Source organism: Penicillium cataractarum (assembly GCF_028827025.1).
Source record: "Penicillium cataractarum strain IBT 29864 chromosome Unknown utg000010l, whole genome shotgun sequence".
In the NCBI taxonomy this organism is placed as follows: domain Eukaryota; kingdom Fungi; phylum Ascomycota; class Eurotiomycetes; order Eurotiales; family Aspergillaceae; genus Penicillium; species Penicillium cataractarum.
Window position 1 is genome coordinate 1811506 of NW_026622746.1, and position 18482 is coordinate 1829987.

The following is an 18482-nucleotide window of genomic DNA, read 5'->3' on the forward strand; positions in this document are numbered from 1 at the left end:
GCGCGAATGGGCTTTCATGTAAGGAGTTCGTGGTCTGCCCTTGATGTTGATATTTCATATCCAAATCATATTTACCTCTGCCTCTCCAGATTCAGCCGCCTCAGAACGTATAACTGTTGTACCTCATAACAACTCAGATGAAGCGCCCTTTCAGCAGTCACTCACAACGACCGGCGGGTACCACGTAACACCTAGGATTAACATCTTCTTAGGGATTCTTGGCCTAGAAGAATAAGCGGTTAACTACAATGTTTCGCTTCCTTATGGTAAACAGATCAATTATTATTCAAAGAGACTATTATTGGCATCGCTAGAATCATGGCAGGAACACTTTCTTCGCCAGCCTCTTCAATGCATCATTCCTCGTCTTTTTGATGTGCTTAGCATACGCCTCCGCCTCGTTGACGCGCGGGAACGGCACGTCTGGTATATCCTTGCCCAAAAATCGACATAGAGGTTCCCATCCGTCCTTGAGCTGAAATTCGAGCAGTTGTTCTTGCGGCACAGTCGCGCGGATTTCCTTGTAGTGTCTTTCATAGGCGGCACGGGCATTCTTAGAAATATCCTTTGGGTGTTTCGATTGCGTCCATCCAAGCTGGAACTTCAGGCTCACTTTTCCCTCGATGCTTCCGATATAAGACCCAACCCAGTGAATCATTCGGACGTGAGACCGGCTCTTCCACGGTCTGAATACCTGTTCCGTGCTTTTGAGCCAAGATTGAATGTCGCGTTCGACGAGGATGACCTGGGCATCAGGGTACGCGCGAATCAGCGACATGGCGTAGAAGGACGCGATATCAGTAACGGCCCCGTATCCTCCAAAGGCTTCATCCCATTCGGAGCTTGTGAAGGGCTTGCCCGTATATGTCGGCAATACGGGAAAGCTTGCGTCGGCAGCACGGTCTAATACCTTCCAATGCTTCTGAAATTCGGGGCCGATAATCTCTAAACCGTGGTGCACGTTGGGAACGCCCAGGATGCGCAGCGACTGGGCTAGAGATGCGGTGCCCGTGCGAGCCATGCCCAGGCAGAGAATTGGAGGCGATGATTTGGCGACTTTCTCTGATACCGGGGGAGGTGGTGGGTTCACTGTGGCCTCGCCCGTGGACGTTGCTGTTTCCCCTTCCTGCGCCATTTCTTTACCCTTTGCTGTCCTGATTCCTCAAGTTGAGTAAGAAAAACTCCCGAGGTGTCAATGGTGGCTCGGGGAAAGCTTTTTTCAAAGCAATCTCGTGAACAAATTGTGGAATGTAAGAAGAGGTAATCCCTCACCTTAGAAGATTTGCTTTAAGTACTCAGATTTTTGCGCAGCCTCTGTAGATAAATGTGATGTCGCTAGGACGCTAAACGGTTTCTGCACATCGCGACCAGTCCGCTTTAAGTAAGTGTAAAGCATGCGGCTGAACCTGCTTACGTGCGTGTGAGCTGATACAGACTCCGCGCGCGCCAATTCTCGAGCGTCTGCCGCCATCGAGCTGAGGGACAACGACTACTGGCTCGCGCATTGAATTTTTGCTTATAATCCCTCGCATTCGGTTGCAATATACCATTGTTTTCTAATTAGGGGAACCTCCAACATATCTCTTGCAGGATCACCGTCAGAGAAGGCCTTCACCGTTTTGGCGGTAACTCTTGAACCGAGCCCTGGTAAGGTTCAGTATGATTCGATTACATAATACTTCTTTCATACTGTAGGTACCTAGGTCGTGGATAATGTAGACTAGAAGCCCAACCTATTCACCTAAAATCAATCATCTCGAGGGACCTTTAGTCATTTCGCAGCCTTTGTACTATTCGGATCCCTTATCCTAGATCTGGGCTACCATGTATCGTATTTTGAAATAAGACTGGCAAAAGATACGACGAGTTGCAAATTGATAAAAGCTCAGTGTTACATACAACTCTGTTCTCAAGCTACCCCCCAAGACCGAGATATCGGTAGTCAAGCCCTTGTTCAAGCCGAGCCCCTAGAAGCTCAGGGTCTGACCAGCAGTACCGACAACAGCGCTCTTGACATTGGCAGATCCAACCAAAGTGTAAGAGTAGGGCACAGAGGTCAAAGTTCCAGCCTCAGCAGTGTTCTCACCATCACCAAAGTCGTTGTCATTGGCCACAGCATAGCCATCGTCAGTGGAATAGAGAGGCTTGCTGGAGCCGACGAAAGTGTTGGACTCGACGAGGACCTGGGCGCCGTCGCGAGTGTTGATGCCATCGCTGACGGTGTCGAAGTAGCTGTTGTAGAAGTGACCAGTACCGAAGCGAATAGAGGGGGTACGGGAGTTGATGTTGTACCAGTAGTTGTTGTTCTGGGTAACGTGGAGGTAACCGGTGTCCTCGTCGCCGTTGCTGTCAGAGTGGCCAATCAGCGAGGCCTTCCAGTGGTCGTGGATGTAGGTGTTGGACACAGTGACGTAGTCAGCTGCATGGGTGATCTAAAATTATGTTAGTATACTTGAATTATATGCCAGAGCTTGGTACTCAAAAGTACTCACGTCGATAAGACCATCGTAGTAGTCCTTGTCGTGGTCTCTGTCGGAGGAGACATCGCAGTGGTCCACCCAGACATTGTTGGAGTACTCTGAAAGACATTAGCACAAACTCGCTTTGACGGTAAGTTCCAGGACATTGACTTACGAATGCCGATGGCATCTCCGTTGTCAGCCAGAACCTTGGAGATACCAAGGTTGCGAATGATGACGTTGGAAGCTTCCTTCACAAGACTAGATATATGGTCAGATTTATTCCTTTCATGAGCCCGAGGTATACTCGTGATACTAACATTCCAAAGTTCACCAACTTGGCACTCGAATCCTTGCCAATGATGCTGGTGTTGCTACCAACGCGAGCTTGATCGGCAGTCTGGGTGATGGTGCCGCTGACAACCACAACCTTCTTGTCATCTCCAGAAACTGCAGCAGTGAATGCTGCATACGAGGAGACGGTTGTAGTGGTACCACCAGCTCCGCCAGTGGTGCCTCCATTCTGGCTGGCGTAACCGGTGGCCGCCTGTTATTGTAAGTCAACGAATCAACGTGAATGGGACTGGAAAGCGAGAAGGTCGATATCTCGTCGAGAATTCTACTCACATCATTGATGCTTGCGCGCTTGACGATCTGGTCACTGGCTGCAGTGGGAGCTGCAAGAACTGATCCTGAGAGGCAGCTTGCCAGCACAGCGGTGATCCACTTGGAGGGAGCCATTGGGAATGATAGAGCAAAGTTAAGCTGATAGCTTTGGATTTGAATTGAGGAGTCTGATGTGATTGTTTTGATCTAGAAATCCGGAGGTCTGCTCGATTTTATATACTTATGGATCTCTATTGAGCTTCCATAATAGACTCAGCTTGATGCTTCTCATCCACCAGAGTGGATGGAATATCTCCTCGGCGTCAGTTCTTCCAGGTTAGCTCACGGAATGAAGGATATAGGTGGACTAGTTCGCCATAATTCTCCGACAAATATTGTATCAACTTCACACTGCCGAGAATTCGCATCAATGCAGGGGCTTCTCTAGCACCCTTCAGAAGAGTCCAAGCCTTGGCATCAAGAATAGATGTGCCGGCCCGCCTCGCGTAAAGTCTTGTGGGAAAACAATTCACCACCACACCAGATGAGCTTAATTACGAACAAGTCTGATCAAATGGCAGGAAATGATCGTCGAAAGTAAAAATCAAAAACTTCCACAAATGAATCCCTAGATGCGCTCACTTCTGGGGTGCATGCATATGCAGCCGCGCCAAGACTGCTGGGGTTTCATCACGTCGCGGAAGATCTTGGCACGGAAGATGAAAGGGGAGGGACTGTGCAGAGCTATTTCCATCAATCGATATATGCTACTGTTATGCTAGTTGACATCATCGTTTCTGAATCTGTTTCACTACGCATCTTCTCTCCTCAGGACTCGGCATTTAGACCTTTACTAAACAGGAAGCGAAGACAACATAGAGTTGTGGAGAGGGTCCACTGGTGGCATAGTTCTACCGTTCCCTCGTGTCATAATGAGAGGCTATAAACGCCTCGCTCAAAAGAATATGGTGCGAAATTAATTATAGATGACAGGACGAAAGTGGGTATATCAGATGTATTATGGACAGTCAACAGACTCAACACACAGTCTTGCATGGGGTACTCTGGTCCGGGCTATGAGATGATGACCCAACGGACGGACATAAACGTGGTGCTCTCTTCTTCTTCATGCCTATTGAAATCTAATCATCAATTTTATGTTCGTCGCTGAAACATCATTCTGTGTATCTAGTTGTCTCTGGAAGTAGGTTCGTCCGTCAAGGGTGGAGAGTATGCTATCCTCAATGTGGCTGAGTAATGGTGGAATTTTGTGGGGAAACAATCACGACATCAGTTAGGCTCTGCGGGGAAACCGAGTTCCCAACTGCAACTGCGACACTCGTCTTTCGGGAGCGTATTCTCTTTGGGCAAATCCAGACTATCTCATAGCCACACTGCCGTCGACGCGTATAAGCTTAATACTTGGCACCGGTCGGTTGATCCAGGTATATTGTGGCGCAGGGTGAAGTGATTAAAATGTCAGGGACATTCTCATCGGTTCCCCAAGTCGATTACTCTCGTCTGAAAGACCCTTCTACAAGAGATGACGAACTTACAAAGCTACGGGAGGCAATCTTTGTGGTCGGCTTCTTGTACCTGACCAATACTGGATTGGAGGTTGGTACTCCAGAACCTGCCATTTAGGAAACATGGACAGGAACTGACCGAGGCATAGGATCTGATACGCCGAACGCATGATGATATCCCGCGGCTGTTTGAATTGCCTGACGACGTCAAGGAACAGTGCAATATGATCCACTCTCCGTCTTTTCTGGGATATACCCGTCTTGGGGCTGAGACCACCGCAGCCAAGACTGATATTCGGGAAGTACGTAACCGGTTTACGCTTTAAGCGTTGCCCCTTTACCCTTATTTACCGAATATGGAGACTAAAACACCCAGCAATATGATTTTGGAACCCCTGGTATGAAGGATTGGACGGATCGGGATCCATTCTGGCAACGTCTTGAGGGCCCCAACCAGGTAAGTTCTCCCTGGGCTTAGTCTTAACTTCGGATAATTCTCGGCTGGTTCACTTGTTGACTAACAATATAGTATCCAAATTACCCTGGCGCGCAGGCGCTGGTCGATGAGTACATCGCCAAGATTGATGGGCTTGCCCAGGATTTTGTCCATCTCGTGGCAGAGAGTCTGGCCCTGCCTACCAACACTTTTGACGACTTTAAAGGCCAAATGAGCCGATTGAAGTTCGTCAAGTATCCCCAGTCGGCACCGAACTCGCAAGGTGTGGGTCCTCACAAGGACTCGGCTGGTCTTTTTACCTTTCTTTCCCAGGACAACACCGGCGGACTGCAAGTTTTGAATAAGAATGGAGAATGGATCGATGTTCCTCCCATCGAGGGTAGCTTGGTGATTAATATCCAGCAGGGATTTGAGGCCATTACCGGGGGAGTTTGTGCTGCCACCACCCATCGTGTCATTGTGAGACGGCTCTCAACTTGTGAACGAATCACTTGAAAAAGGGAAAGAGATGCTAATGACCTCCCCTTCTTAGGCACCTACTTCTCGTACTCGATACAGCATCCCATACTTCCTGGGAGTTCGCTTGGATTTGACTCTGAAGGAGCTCAAGGAATCCGCTGCTCACATTGTGCAACGCATTCCGGCATCCGACGACCGGAAGAAGCGAGCAGTTGACGTTCCTAGCGAATTCCTGTCTCCTCTCTACTCCTGCGTGAGTCAAGACACCGTTCTCTAAACCATACTTTCATTTGATTGGCTCACCATTGTATAGTTCGGCGAGGCGCACTTGCGAAATCGCATTCTCAGCCACCCAGACGTCGGTCGGCGTTGGTATCCCGAGCTGCATGCAAAGTATTCTCAGCAGATTTTGAAGTAAACTGAAACGCGACCAAGGGATTTACATATCGGGATAGACTGCGTGTCTCAGTTGCATAACTACCCAGGAACAGATTCTATTTAGCATTGATAGCTGAGGTTGTGTTTTGTGAATGTAGAGCTGTCGTATTGAGTTGCAGGATTCTCCGCAGAAATGGAATATATATATATAACTTGAGTTTTGTCCGGGGAATTATGTATTGAGTCGCTACGGCTGTGCAACTTCCTCTCTTTGTCGCCCGATCATCGCGGTGGAGTTCAAGACCCCGCCCATTTGGGGTAACCAGACGGAGTAACCAACCAGCGAACAAGCTGATAAGCTGGCGTGAAACCAAACAAACTAATCGCAGTCAGCATCCAAGACCCATTTCGTTCTCCTCTGGCCTTGAAATACGACGCCGAGGCAGCGGGGTTGTTCGGAATCTCTTCCCCGCCATTATTTCTACCAACATCGTTACAACATGACAGCAATCAGCTCTTCAACAATCGAAAATCTTCGCAGTCGCCTGGCGACCGCGAATGTCTTTACTCCAGACTCCGAAGGATACAACGAAAGTCTTATTCGATGGTCCGATACGGGCAGGAAGCAAGCAGTATGAATGAAGTGATCCTGCAACGTATGCAATGCACTAACATGAGCCAGGGAGTGGTAATTCAACCAGTGGATGTCGCAGATATTCAAGCTGCGCTACTTTGGGCCCAGGAACACTCCGTGGACATCGCCGTGAAGGGTGGTGGGCATTCGACTGCTGGAACAAGCTCGAGTGAGGGTGGTTTGGTTATTGACCTCTCACGGATGACGAATGTTTCCGTAGACGTCGTCAGCAAGACTCTTACAGCTCAAGGTGGTGCGACTTGGAAGGAGGTCGATGAGGCTGGAGCAGCTCACGGTCTGGCGACCGTTGGAGGGACTGTAAATCACACTGGCATCGGTGGACTGACCCTTGGCGGTGGTTACGGCTGGCTCAGTGGCCAATACGGCCTCACGATTGACAATCTTCGGTCGGCTCGAGTGGTACTGGCTGACGGCAGCTTGGTGACAGCCTCTGCGACTGAGAATCCTGATTTATTCTGGGGATTGCGTGGTGCAGGATACAACTTCGGAGTTGTCGTGGAGTTCACCTACCAGGCATACGACCAGAGTCCACTGGTATACTCGGGAGTCCTTGGGTTTTCTTCAGACAAGCTCGAAAAGATCATTGAGCAGCTCAACAACACTCTAGCAAATCCCGATTCCCGGTCGGGAGCAATGTGCATCTTCGCCCAAGCACCGGATGGGTCAGGCCCGATGATCATCGTGATCTGTTTCTACAATGGCACCCGTGAAGAGGGGCAGGTCCGCTTTTCCGGGTTCTTGGCTCTGGAGCCCCTCCTCAACACTGTGGATATGATCCCTTACTCGGTGGTGAACACACTGCAGAACCCCCAGGCCACGTATGGTGATCGCAAGTCCTTCAAGGGCATCTTCTACGAGCCCCCGCTGGATCCTGGCTTCATGCGAAGTGTATTTGAGGAGTTCATGGCCAAGCTTCAAAGTGATGTGGATCTGATGCCGTCCGCCATTATTCTTGAGTTTATTGATATGCGCAAGGTCTGCGAGACGCCTTTATCTGCCACTGCGTTTGCAAGTCGCAATATGACACAGAATGGTATTCTGTACCTGCGCTGGACCGACCCGGCAAAGGATTTGGAACATCGTACCTGGGCGCGTGGTGTCCAGGCTAAGTGGAAGGCTGAGTTGGTGGCAAGGAAGAGAGACTTGGAGAGTGCCAATGATGTACCTCAGTATATCAACTACGCTGAACGTAAGTTTTTCTGCTTTGCCTGAGAAGGACGATATTGAAACCATACTGACATCAAAATCAGCGGGCGACTCCGTCGTGACTAACATCTATGGTGAGAACTTGGCCCGTCTCCAATCGATCAAGGCAAAATATGATCCAAGAAACGTGTTCCACAAAATGCACCCCATTCCATTATCCATTGAAGGCGACTCAGAGAAATAAAGCCTTCGCTTTGCTCCAGGAAAGGCTAAATTCGCCATCTTTGCTTCTTTCTGATGTCAGTGCTACATACTGGAACATTCGTTAGTAGAGAGAAAAATGAATATATCTCCTTCTATCAACGATAGAGGTTTTCCTTCTCTAAACGATAGGGGTTTCAGTTTGCCTTCTTTGTTGCCCATGTTGGCAATCAATCTGAGCAATATTTAGTGCATCGAGAACTCGAATATCAAAACGAAATTGATTCACTAAATACAAAGCGCCACCAAGGCCAATCGTGCTTATCAAGGGATATTGTCTACAGGCGAGGAAGGATATGGTACTTGACTGCTTTGATGGTTGTCCAGCCTTCCAAGGCATCTTCACCCATGTCACGCCCGAATCCACTCTCCTTCACGCCACCGAATGGAACATTGGGACTGAGCATTGCCCATGCATTCACCGTTACTTGACCAGACTCTAGCTCTTTCGTTACGCGGTGGGCCCGGTTGATGTCGTTCGTGAACAGAGCTGCACTCAGACCATGATGTGAGTCGTTGGCTTTCGCAATGACTTCTTCCTCGGTGGAGAATTTGGCAATGCTCTAAATTTTCCATTCGCGTTAGTATGGCCTAGTAGACTGGAAAATTGAGGCGCCACTTACAGCAACGGGACCGAAGATCTCCTCGCGCATAATGGTCGCATCGTCTGCGACGTCTGCGAAAGCCGTGTTTTGAACAAAGTACCCCTTGTCGCCGATCCTGTCTCCTCCGAACAACAACCGGGCACCAGACTCCTTACCCTGCCTAATATAATCCAAAATCTTCTGGTGCTGGGCGCAGTTCACCACGGGGCCCTTGGTAGTCGCAGCATCCAGTGGATTGCCAGCGACAGTAGGGGCGTTCGCAGCAGCCTTCTGATATGCTTCGACAAAGCGATCGTAGATGGAATCCTGGACATAGATGCGCGAGCCAGCTGCACAAATCTGGCCATTATTCGCGGTGATACCAATGCGTGTCCAGAGGAGAGCGTTCTCCAGATCACAATCGTCAAAGACAATCGATGGGCCTTTGCCTCCCAGCTCCAAGCTAACCTTCTTCAAATTGGTCCGCGATGCAGCCTGCAGAATCTTGCGACCGGCAATCGCACTGCCGGTAAATGCGACCTTGCGAACCTCCATGTGTTCGGACAGAGCCTGGCCAGCGCTGGCTCCCTCGCCGGTCACGATATTCACAACACCGGCTGGGATACCCGCTTCCTTAACCAGCTGTGCCAACCGCTGAGCGTAAAGTGGTGACATCTCGGAGCTTTTGATGATTAGGGCATTACCGGTCGCTAGCGCTGGGGCCAGCTTCCAAATTGTGATCATTCTATCGGTGGGAAAAAGGTGGATGTTAGCATCAATGGTGTCAGATATACTGCCGGGAAAGAAAACGAATAGCTTACAGAGGCGCATTCCAAGGAACGATGGCAGCGCAGACACCTAGTGGCTCGCGGTGGGTATAAGCAATGCCACCATCCATGTCGAGAACTTTGCCGTCAATCTTGTCAGCCCAGCCAGCATAGTAGCGAAGGCAGCCAAGCGCCTGTGGGATGTTCATTCCCATGGAGTCCGTATAGAGGACTCCGGCATCCACGGCCTCCAGAGAAGCGAGATCCTTGGCATCCCGTTCAATCAATTCAGCCAGCTTCAGGAGAAGGCGACCTTTGGCAGGTCCAGGGACTGCTTTCCAGGCTTGTAGACCAGCCTTAGCCGACTCAACTGCCTTGTCAATATCTTCTTTTCCAGCCGCGGAGATGGTTCCGAGCTCTTCGCCAGTCGAAGGATTCTCCACGCGCAAGGTTTGGCCCGTTACGGATGGGACGAATTCATTGTGAATGAAAAGGCCGGAAGGAACTGTACGTAATTGAGATGTATTAGTATTGGGAAACCGGTCGCTCTTAATCCTAAAACAATATAGAGAAGTGAGGAAGATTACCTGTGACTTGGCGGCCCTCCACCCCGACGATAGTCAACGAAGAAGACATTGTGGAATGGAAGATGATGTTTCTGAAACAATTTGAAGCAAATCTTCTGACACCACTTGGTAAACGGTGTTAATAAAGTATTTAATCATTTTAGAGGGCTCCTCTGACTCCTTTTCGAAGAACTGATCTTCCGGGTATCGGAAACACTGCGGGGGAATCAGCGCGGCCCCGCGCGCAAATTCCGCGTTGCGTTCCGAGCTGGTGGAGCGAGTGCGATAATGAGGAAGTTGGATTGATTGGAATGCGAGAGAGATTCCGAGATTTGGTAAGTAAGAAAGTTAATAGTAAATAGTTAACTAGTTAGTGTCTGGATTTGCTAGGTAAGCGACGAGGGGTGAGTCTATTATTGCAGAGGTGCAAGGGTTCCCATAGGGCTACACTTCTTGCCAGACGGCCGCCACATGAACGAGTAGTAGGGATAGTCACATTCGCGGAAACTTGATAAAGTACAAACATGGTGGGCCAGGCAACGATAAAAAGACTCTGTGTAATCTAGATGCAAGTGATTATTCACATTTCCAAAGAATTTAAAAGTTCAACCGACCTCCTCCTCTTCCCAGGATAAATGCTGCCTGAATATTTAGGCTACATAGTATGGCCTGAGAAACTTGGCCAACAAACACTCCCTCGGCCGACTCTCGCCCAGTGTCCGTCCACTTTCACTCTAAAACTATTCCATCTTCAACTTCCCCAACTACTTCAAGGATCATGCCTTGGTTTTCCACATTCCCCAGGCTGCGGCCACAATGAACTTGATCCCAGCAACCAGCCAAAGGATGGGAGCGATGTCCCCCGTGGCCTTGGTGACCCAGCCCCCAACAATGGCACCTACCAGCGTTAGAATGAACGCTATTATACGACGGTCCCGCTTTTCGTTCCGCAAAAGAAACAGCTTCGGGTCCGACATCAGATCGCAGAGCAGACTGGTGATAACCACGGTCGGGATCTCGTTGAAGCCCAAAGCACGACTGGCCACGATCTGTCCTGCAGACTGAAGACTGAGAAGCACAATCGGCACTTCTTGGTCCCAGCGAGCGATGGATTCTGATAGATCGTCATCGAGAGCACTCGATACAACCCCTCCCTGAACGAGGGCGGCTGTGATGACGATGATGCAAGCTTGGATGAGAAAAGAGAGCATCAGAGAACCCCGACGCCGTGCCCCAATGATTCGATTGAGCCATGCAAAGAGGAAACATCCGATCACAAAACACCCGATCGAGGTCAGCGAGCGTGCCCATCCGAACGGACGTGGATTTTGATTTGAAGCTCCCAGTCCCACGAAAATGGTGTTCCCTACAGTGCGAGAAATCGTGGAATATCAGCATCCCTACACCATCTCAAGATAATTGAGTATGCTGGATTTTTGGTCAAGGTCGCATTCATACCAGTTTGCATAGACACAAAAGTGTTATAGGCTGGTCAAGTCAGTTCAGCTGCCTTCAACTTCCAATCCGAGACAAGAAGACGACGCTCGCACCCTTGTATATTGTACTGTCCACCAAACCTGAGCTCAAGCAGCAGGTAAACAATAACAGGTCGGCATGGCGAGCATCGACTTCACCACCCAAGAACCTGGATAATCCACGAAATGGTTTCTCAGCCTGTTCCATTGCAAGTGACACAGATCAGAAAAATACAAAGACACCGGGGCGAGTATGATGGGAGACAGCTTCCTCTTGTTCCCACGGAGCCAGAAACTCGCCGGAATATGTGAGAAGTCTGGGCGAGAGTTCCCCCCCCTCCCTGTCGGCCCGTCGATCTCATCCTTTTTTCGGGAACTCTTTTTTCTTCATCTCGGGGATGCGTGGTCTTCTTGGCTTGAGGGGCGAGGCGAAACAAAACCCCCACGAATGCTGGGATCCAAGACGAGCAAGCCTGGGCATGGGCATGAATGTCCGCTCGGAACGGCCGACCACCCTCTGTCACCATTTAGCCTTCGGGTAGATCATTCTTCGGCAGCAATCTGGGCATTGGGTGGAGTACTGGACCGGAGACTTTACCTTGCGCGCCGGTTGAATGTGGTGGTCCTGACGCGCCAAGAAGGACTCGGGGGAATTCGTTGGTGACGCCGAGCCGCTTGGCGTCGTGTCTGGTCTTGCCCCGAGATCCATCACACAGCGGAGGTTGTGTCACAACGACTTCTCATGTGTGGGAAAAAAAATATCTAGCTTTCAGCTTTTTTTTTGTTCCCGTTCTACTCCCTCTATCGGCCGTCATGTCTGAATGATGAGCGATAGCTTTATGGTCGTTGCACTTGAGTTATAAGAGCAACTTTGAACCGACGGATACACTCCCCCCCCCCGAAAATGGAGGATACCACGCTGTTACGCTCCCACGGCTGATGTGGCTGCTGATCTCCCGAAAGATGAACTGTGGAAAACGCTTGGCGAACTGGGGTTGAATGATTGAATCGCGGGCCAAGACTTATATCGCTCCCGAGCACTGCCCCATTCACCCCTGATAGGATTTTGCAGACGCAAGTGAAAATGCAACTCATGCGCAGCTGCATATGCATTCGCCGTCACTGGCGTCTTCAGACAGATTATCTTGCTTGTGTACTCCGTGTCAATTGCCTCTCTCCTGCCTCGCCCAGCCCATGCTACACATCTTGCCCTTTGTCCGATTGGACCGCAGTTCCGTTATCAGGACTAGAGCCTGGCGACTTCACCACCTTCTTCGACCCGTGCCGTAAATGGCTTGACCTTATCGGGAATGAAAATCATCCCCATATCTCCTCGGCGGTCTTCGCGCCTTCATTTCCTGGTGGAAACTATCTGGGTTATGATGTCGTCTATGCCTCATTTCTAAGCCAGTACGACCCAAGAATGAGCAAATGATCAATTTCTGGCTTGGCGCATGATGGGATGTTGCATCCTCAAGAGACCTAAGCCTCTTTTTTCCGTGATCAATGCCGGAGAAACGAATTTGGGGTTATTCTGCGCCGTTGAATTCACTCGATAATCGGGTTATGTTACTCCGGATAGGATACTATTGAACTATAAGTAGCGAGGTCAGAAATTTGAATTCAAACCAGATCATACTTCACATTACAATCACACAAGCTCTTTCTGTCTTTTCCCGTCGTTGTGCTACCGTCGGCATCATGACAATCACTATCACCGTTGAGAAGGACGGCTTCTATGAAGTCAATGGAATGCGCCATGAGCCTAGTGTCTCCCTCTATGTCATTCCTGCTGCATCTAAGCTGCGTCGAATGTTGAAGGACTCCAAGGACCTCATCGTCTGCCCAGGAGTGTATGATGGTCTGTCTGCTCGAATTGCCATGGAGCTAGGCTTCAAGGGCATGTACATGGTATGCCATATGTTCTGGCTGCCCCTTACTTGGGCCTTGGGCCATAACTGATGTCGACAGACTGGTGCCGGCACAACTGCTTCACGCCTTGGGATGGCAGATCTGGGTCTAGCTCAGCTTCATGACATGAGAACCAATGCGGAGATGATTGCCAACCTTGATCCCTTTGGTCCTCCTCTTATTGCAGACATGGATACCGGTTATGGAGGTACGTCTAGAAGAACTTACTTGGATAATACAACCAATCCTGGACGTGGAGCTGACGCACTCAATTGCAGGGCCTCTGATGGTGTCCAAGTCCGTGCAGCAGTACATTCAGGCTGGCGTTGCTGGATTCCATATCGAAGACCAAATCCAGAATAAACGATGTGGCCACCTTGCTGGAAAAAAGGTGGTGGGTCGAGAAGAGTACCTGACGCGTATCCGTGCGGCCAAGCTGACCAAGGATCGCCTGCACTCGGATATTGTCCTCATCGCACGGACTGATGCCCTCCAGCAACATGGCTACGAGGAATGTATCGCCCGCTTGAAAGCCGCGCGAGACATTGGGGCCGATGTAGGCCTTTTGGAAGGGTTTACCTCGAAGGAACAGGCACGCCAGGCAGTTCAGGATCTTGCCCCCTGGCCTCTTCTCCTCAATATGGTAGAAAACGGTGCCACTCCAGTGATCACCACCAAGGAGGCGGAGGAGATGGGATTCCGAATCATGATCTTCTCATTCGCTTCTCTTGCCCCGGCTTATATGGGCATTCGGTCAGCTTTGGAGCGCCTGAAGACTGATGGCCTGGTCGGAACACCCGACGGGCTTGGTCCTCGTAAATTGTTTGAGATATGTGGACTTATGGACTCTATGAAGGTGGACACAGAGGCAGGAGGTGATGGCTTTGTGGACGGTGTCTAAGGAGAGAGAGATGAGCAAATGTTGATTGAATTCCTGTTCTGCCTCTTGTTTCGTAGCTAAATAGAACCAAATCCTCAATAAAGCTATTTTGGCCCTTTGAAACCACAACTAACTCATACTTAAAGTGAACGACTGTAAAGATCTGCCGAGAATTCAGTTTCAGTGAGAGTCGCAGGATCCAGCTCGATCAGGTGCACGACTTCCTTCTCCACAATGATCCAATTATCAGAGCTTCCCTTGCAGAGCATCGGCCATATGCTTTGTGAGACTGTCGCTTCCGTAGAACATACTCCGGTAAAACTCCGCATTCTCTCTTCAGAGAAAGGTGTTCCCGGGCAGCTCCCGTGGAAAAAGTATATGGATGCTTGACGATCAAGTGTCATCTTGAACCTCACACATTCCAGTAGCAGGTCTTTCAATTCATGCTTCCTATCCATGGTATCTGTGAGAGTATACCAGCCGAAGACATCGTCTATGTTTTGTGTAATCTGATCACAAATACCGCCAATTTCTTCCCTCGCGAGAGATGCCACTGCACGACTGGTGGAAGAACGCCAGTGTTGCCAAACATGCAGTGGGACTAGTATCGTTAGCACAAGCTTCCTTATCGGGCTAGGTACGCTAACTTACAAGATCTTGATACTTTGGTGTCAATTTCAAGGAAAATTGCGTCACAGGACCTGTCTGGGAGGCCAACCATAAAACGGGAAAATATTCCACGCAAGACTTCCTCGGAGATGGCTGCTTGAATAACCTGAATAGTAAGAGGAGAATTGCGGTAGCTAAGCAGGGCCCCATCAATATGAGCATTTCTCATAAATTGTGTCACATGGAATACTTCGTTGAAATGCCGTTTGGTCCAGTCCTCCAATCTCTGGAAAAGCTTGCGCATAACTTCAACGACCTCACCATCGTCAATACTTTCAGTCCATTTTTGAAGTTCAGTAAGCTTGGATAATGTCTGAGACTGCTCTTTTAGTGCCGTCTCTGTATTCTTGCGTGACTCGCGGAGTAGCTCATTTTGTCGTCGAAGCCTCTCCTCTGCGATTAATTGCACCCTCCGCGCCGCTTTTGTAGTCTCCCCGGCAATTTCCAACCTTTGCATTAGGCTTTCATTCTCCCGATGAAGATTCTCCATCTCTTTAACCGGATCAGGCTGAGGTTCAACATCTGATTAATTAATTTAGCTTGTGCTTAAATCTTGAAAACATGCGCTTGCTTACCTTCGAAAGAATCCCCACGCGAGGGCTCTGCCGCTGTGTCAGGAATATCAGGTACATCATAGCTTTCGGTTGAAGCGCCCCCGCCCTGCAGCACCCCAAATAATCCCATTCTGCCCGTTCAGCAGTTGAATGACATGGGAGGTATCATTTCATAAAAGGAGGAAATAAAAAATGGTCGTAGTGACCTTTTTGGACCGGCATCTCGGTTCTTAAAACGGAGCGAAACTATCGTCATCACAAGACCTTTTCGGCCGCGGGAAGGCATCTATTACGCGCAATTAGGTGAACAGGGGCGAAATATTTTATAGTTGGGCCCCATACTTTAAGTCTCGCTCAAATATTTCTTAAGGACTTTCACAAGACTCTTTTCACCTCAGGAAATCAGTGTAAACTGTCCCATCTGAAGTTTCTCATATACGCAAACATGGGGTACGAAGGGATGCCGAGAGTCGTGATCGGCATAGATTTTGGAACAACCTTTAGCGGGTATGGTAACATTCTTTTTAGAAATCGACTTTTTCCTATATTGAAAGCTTACAATCGCAGTGTGGCCTGGGCCCTCGAAAACCGTCTCGATGACGTGGAAGTCATCCAGATGTGGCCAGGGGGTGATCCAGATGTGGCCAGGGGGTGGTAACAGTAAATTTGCCCCCAGAACGGCTTAAAAAAGGAGTCTCAACTGACTATAACTACTAGATACGTCGCAGAAAGTGCCCACTGTATTTGATTATTGCAAAGGGAAGATCCGATGGGGCTACCAAGTTGATGACACCTCGAAATCCATCAAGGGGATCAAGCTCCTACTGGATGAAAGCCAAATTTACCGCTATGGTCCTTCAAAGGAAGCTTCCAACCTTCTGCAGACCATGAAAAAGTCCCCGATCAGTGCGTCCGGTGAATATATCGGCAATGCTGGTAGCTCACGCAAAAAATACCCTGAAGTTTCGATTCGGCAGTGCGCTGCAAACAATAAACATTCAGTTCATCCTGACGGTTCCAGCCGTATGGTCAGATAAGGCGAAAGATGCTACAATGCAGGCAGCATGCCTGGCAGGCATCCCCAATCAGGACTTGTTCCTAGTTTCAGAGCCTGAGGCAGCGGCGGTATATGCAATTCAGAGTATCCAGCCTAACACAATTTCTGTACGTTTCTACCTACGAATGGTGTTAAAGCAATTCTAATACTTTTCATCATTAGGAGGGTGATTGTGTCATTGTTTGTGACGCTGGTGGAGGGACTGTGGTATGGCCCGGAGTCTTCCTTTTCTTAAAGCAATGCTGATAAGGGACGTGCGACCTCTAGAACCTGATCACGTACCGCGTCAATAAAACAGAGCCATTGAGACTGTCCGAGATAACCGAGGGAACCGGTAGAGTTGAAGCTAGTTGAAAAGAATTGCCATTTCGTTCTACTGACTCATCTTCCTAGGGGCGATTTGTGGCTCGGTGGTTTTGGACGAACGATTTGAGGAATTCCTTACCATCAGGATTGGGAAAGAGAGATACAATCAGCTGCCTCGCACATCAAAAGCCTTTGCACTAAAGTATTGGCAAGATTATGTCAAACCTAATTATCAAGGACCCCTAGACACCGACGACTTTGCGGATGTGGGCTACTGCATTCCGATTCCAGGTATTCCGGATATTCCAAACGTCAATGTAGCAAACGGAGTTCTCTACATGGATAGGTAGGAGGCAAGTCAGATATTGAAGACATATCGCTGATAATGGTAACAGCAACGATGTGGAGTCCATTTTCCGCCCCGTTTTGCGACATATCGAGGAATTGGTTACAGACCAGCGTCTCAAGGCGAAGCAGACGGGGAATTCTACGAAGGTATGCAGCCCAAGCTCTAGCGTTACTCAATCGCTGATTCTTACTGAAAACTATCAGGCAATTGTTCTTGTTGGAGGCCTGGGTGCATCTGAGTATCTTTGCAAGCGATTGCAAAAGGCATCACAGGGTGTTCAAGTTATGCAGCCACAGAACGCGTGAGTGTATACTAGCCTACGAATGTTTCCATAAAACAACTAACGAAAGCAATTTCTTGAACAGGTGGTCTGCAGTGGTACGGTAAGGCCTAACCTATCTCGGCTATATTAAGCAATAGTCACTAATAAAGGCAGTGGAGCTGTTCATCGAGGCCTGGAGGGTAACCAGGTAGACAATAGAAAGGCCAGATGTCATTACGGTACAAAATGTCGCCGCCCGTACAGCCCAAAATTTCACAGTCAAGAAAAGGCCGTCTGGTGTAAGCTGGAGGAATCTTGGAAGGTCGAAAATCAAATGAGTTGGTATATTCACCAAGTGTGCCACTCTCAAGTCCGTGACTTCGACAAAAAAGATAATATCTGACGTTAGTGACACTGTGACACAGGGAGATTCAATTGCAGAGGAACAGCCCATAAAATTGACTTTTATCGAGTTGTTGACAATTTCCATAACCTCAAATTTACGGACACGCTGAGCTTTTGCCTAGCAGAAGAGGCTCCAGAAGCCTCGAACGCGAGTAAGTGTTAAATGACAATTAAAACACTGTTTCATGATACTGACATCCGATGATCCAGCTGTTTCTAATTTATGTGAGCTGGAGACCGATCTCAGTAGGGTGCCGAAGGAATTGTTTGAGAAGCGTCAGAACTCGAATGGGAAAGTGTAGAACAAAATCAACTACCACTTAGTTCTGACTCCCATGTCCGCATCGTTGCTCTTCGATCTGGAATTCAACGGAATATCTTATGGAACTGTCAGATCAAGATACTAGATATTTCCGTGACCAATCTTCTAGCCCATATTGCTCGCAGTGAGTGACTGTTATACTGAAACACTTTTCAAGTCTTTGTCTCTCCTACAATGATGGCCACCTGATAGGAATTGGAAAGGATATCGAAGTTGCTGTCTTAGCTGTCTTAGCTGAGGAATAAATAGCAATATAGCTATCAATAGCTAGAATATTTCTGGCTGTTACATCTCCGGCTGTAGCTTCTGGATTTTGAGATTATAAAACACATCATAGAGGTAAGCAAAGCAAAGTCGGGCCCTCTTGTCATGGTACCGCAACGAGTCTATTTATAAGAAAGTAGATGACAACTAGATATTGTAAAACG

At 48.9% G+C, this 18482-nt stretch overlaps 9 protein-coding genes across 9 annotated transcripts; 4 read left to right on the forward strand and 5 right to left on the reverse strand.

Annotated features, from left to right (window-relative positions):
• Positions 1 to 316: 316 nt before the first annotated feature.
• Positions 317 to 1135, reverse strand: N7496_012735 (sulfotransferase family protein; the record flags this gene model as incomplete). The annotated part of the gene is made up of 1 exon (XM_056705648.1): positions 317 to 1135. One exon carries the CDS (start codon positions 1133 to 1135, stop codon positions 317 to 319), a length of 819 nt encoding a protein of 272 aa, XP_056549546.1.
• An 832-nt stretch (positions 1136 to 1967) lies between these two features.
• N7496_012736 (pectate lyase family protein) lies at positions 1968 to 3200 on the reverse strand (the record flags this gene model as incomplete). Its single annotated transcript, XM_056705649.1, has 5 exons — positions 1968 to 2432; positions 2493 to 2578; positions 2635 to 2720; positions 2780 to 3006; positions 3087 to 3200. The coding sequence occupies 5 exons, from the start codon at positions 3198 to 3200 to the stop codon at positions 1968 to 1970; spliced, it is 978 nt and encodes a 325-aa protein (XP_056549547.1).
• Positions 3201 to 4541: 1341 nt separating this feature from the next.
• Positions 4542 to 5925, forward strand: N7496_012737 (isopenicillin N synthase family dioxygenase; the record flags this gene model as incomplete). Its single annotated transcript, XM_056705650.1, has 6 exons — positions 4542 to 4682; positions 4741 to 4893; positions 4968 to 5048; positions 5121 to 5507; positions 5581 to 5760; positions 5821 to 5925. 6 exons carry the CDS (start codon positions 4542 to 4544, stop codon positions 5923 to 5925), a joined length of 1047 nt encoding a protein of 348 aa, XP_056549548.1.
• A 460-nt stretch (positions 5926 to 6385) lies between these two features.
• Positions 6386 to 7930, forward strand: N7496_012738 (FAD-binding oxidoreductase; the record flags this gene model as incomplete). Its single annotated transcript, XM_056705651.1, has 3 exons — positions 6386 to 6517; positions 6568 to 7729; positions 7791 to 7930. The coding sequence occupies 3 exons, from the start codon at positions 6386 to 6388 to the stop codon at positions 7928 to 7930; spliced, it is 1434 nt and encodes a 477-aa protein (XP_056549549.1).
• Positions 7931 to 8225: 295 nt separating this feature from the next.
• On the reverse strand, positions 8226 to 9934 carry N7496_012739 (putative aldehyde dehydrogenase; the record flags this gene model as incomplete). The annotated part of the gene is made up of 4 exons (XM_056705652.1): positions 8226 to 8510; positions 8571 to 9276; positions 9353 to 9803; positions 9886 to 9934. The coding sequence occupies 4 exons, from the start codon at positions 9932 to 9934 to the stop codon at positions 8226 to 8228; spliced, it is 1491 nt and encodes a 496-aa protein (XP_056549550.1).
• A 706-nt stretch (positions 9935 to 10640) lies between these two features.
• On the reverse strand, positions 10641 to 11547 carry N7496_012740 (YoaK family protein; the record flags this gene model as incomplete). Its single annotated transcript, XM_056705653.1, has 2 exons — positions 10641 to 11230; positions 11415 to 11547. 2 exons carry the CDS (start codon positions 11545 to 11547, stop codon positions 10641 to 10643), a joined length of 723 nt encoding a protein of 240 aa, XP_056549551.1.
• A 1493-nt stretch (positions 11548 to 13040) lies between these two features.
• N7496_012741 (isocitrate lyase/PEP mutase family protein) lies at positions 13041 to 14151 on the forward strand (the record flags this gene model as incomplete). The annotated part of the gene is made up of 3 exons (XM_056705654.1): positions 13041 to 13250; positions 13311 to 13458; positions 13529 to 14151. 3 exons carry the CDS (start codon positions 13041 to 13043, stop codon positions 14149 to 14151), a joined length of 981 nt encoding a protein of 326 aa, XP_056549552.1.
• A 119-nt stretch (positions 14152 to 14270) lies between these two features.
• N7496_012742 (uncharacterized protein) lies at positions 14271 to 15483 on the reverse strand (the record flags this gene model as incomplete). The annotated part of the gene is made up of 3 exons (XM_056705655.1): positions 14271 to 14731; positions 14782 to 15321; positions 15375 to 15483. The coding sequence occupies 3 exons, from the start codon at positions 15481 to 15483 to the stop codon at positions 14271 to 14273; spliced, it is 1110 nt and encodes a 369-aa protein (XP_056549553.1).
• A 315-nt stretch (positions 15484 to 15798) lies between these two features.
• N7496_012743 (Hsp70 family protein) lies at positions 15799 to 18186 on the forward strand (the record flags this gene model as incomplete). Its single annotated transcript, XM_056705656.1, has 12 exons — positions 15799 to 15860; positions 15921 to 15982; positions 16071 to 16263; positions 16331 to 16517; positions 16573 to 16617; positions 16678 to 16744; positions 16804 to 17062; positions 17112 to 17366; positions 17502 to 17701; positions 17753 to 17884; positions 17943 to 18030; positions 18057 to 18186. The coding sequence occupies 12 exons, from the start codon at positions 15799 to 15801 to the stop codon at positions 18184 to 18186; spliced, it is 1680 nt and encodes a 559-aa protein (XP_056549554.1).
• Positions 18187 to 18482: the final 296 nt, after the last annotated feature.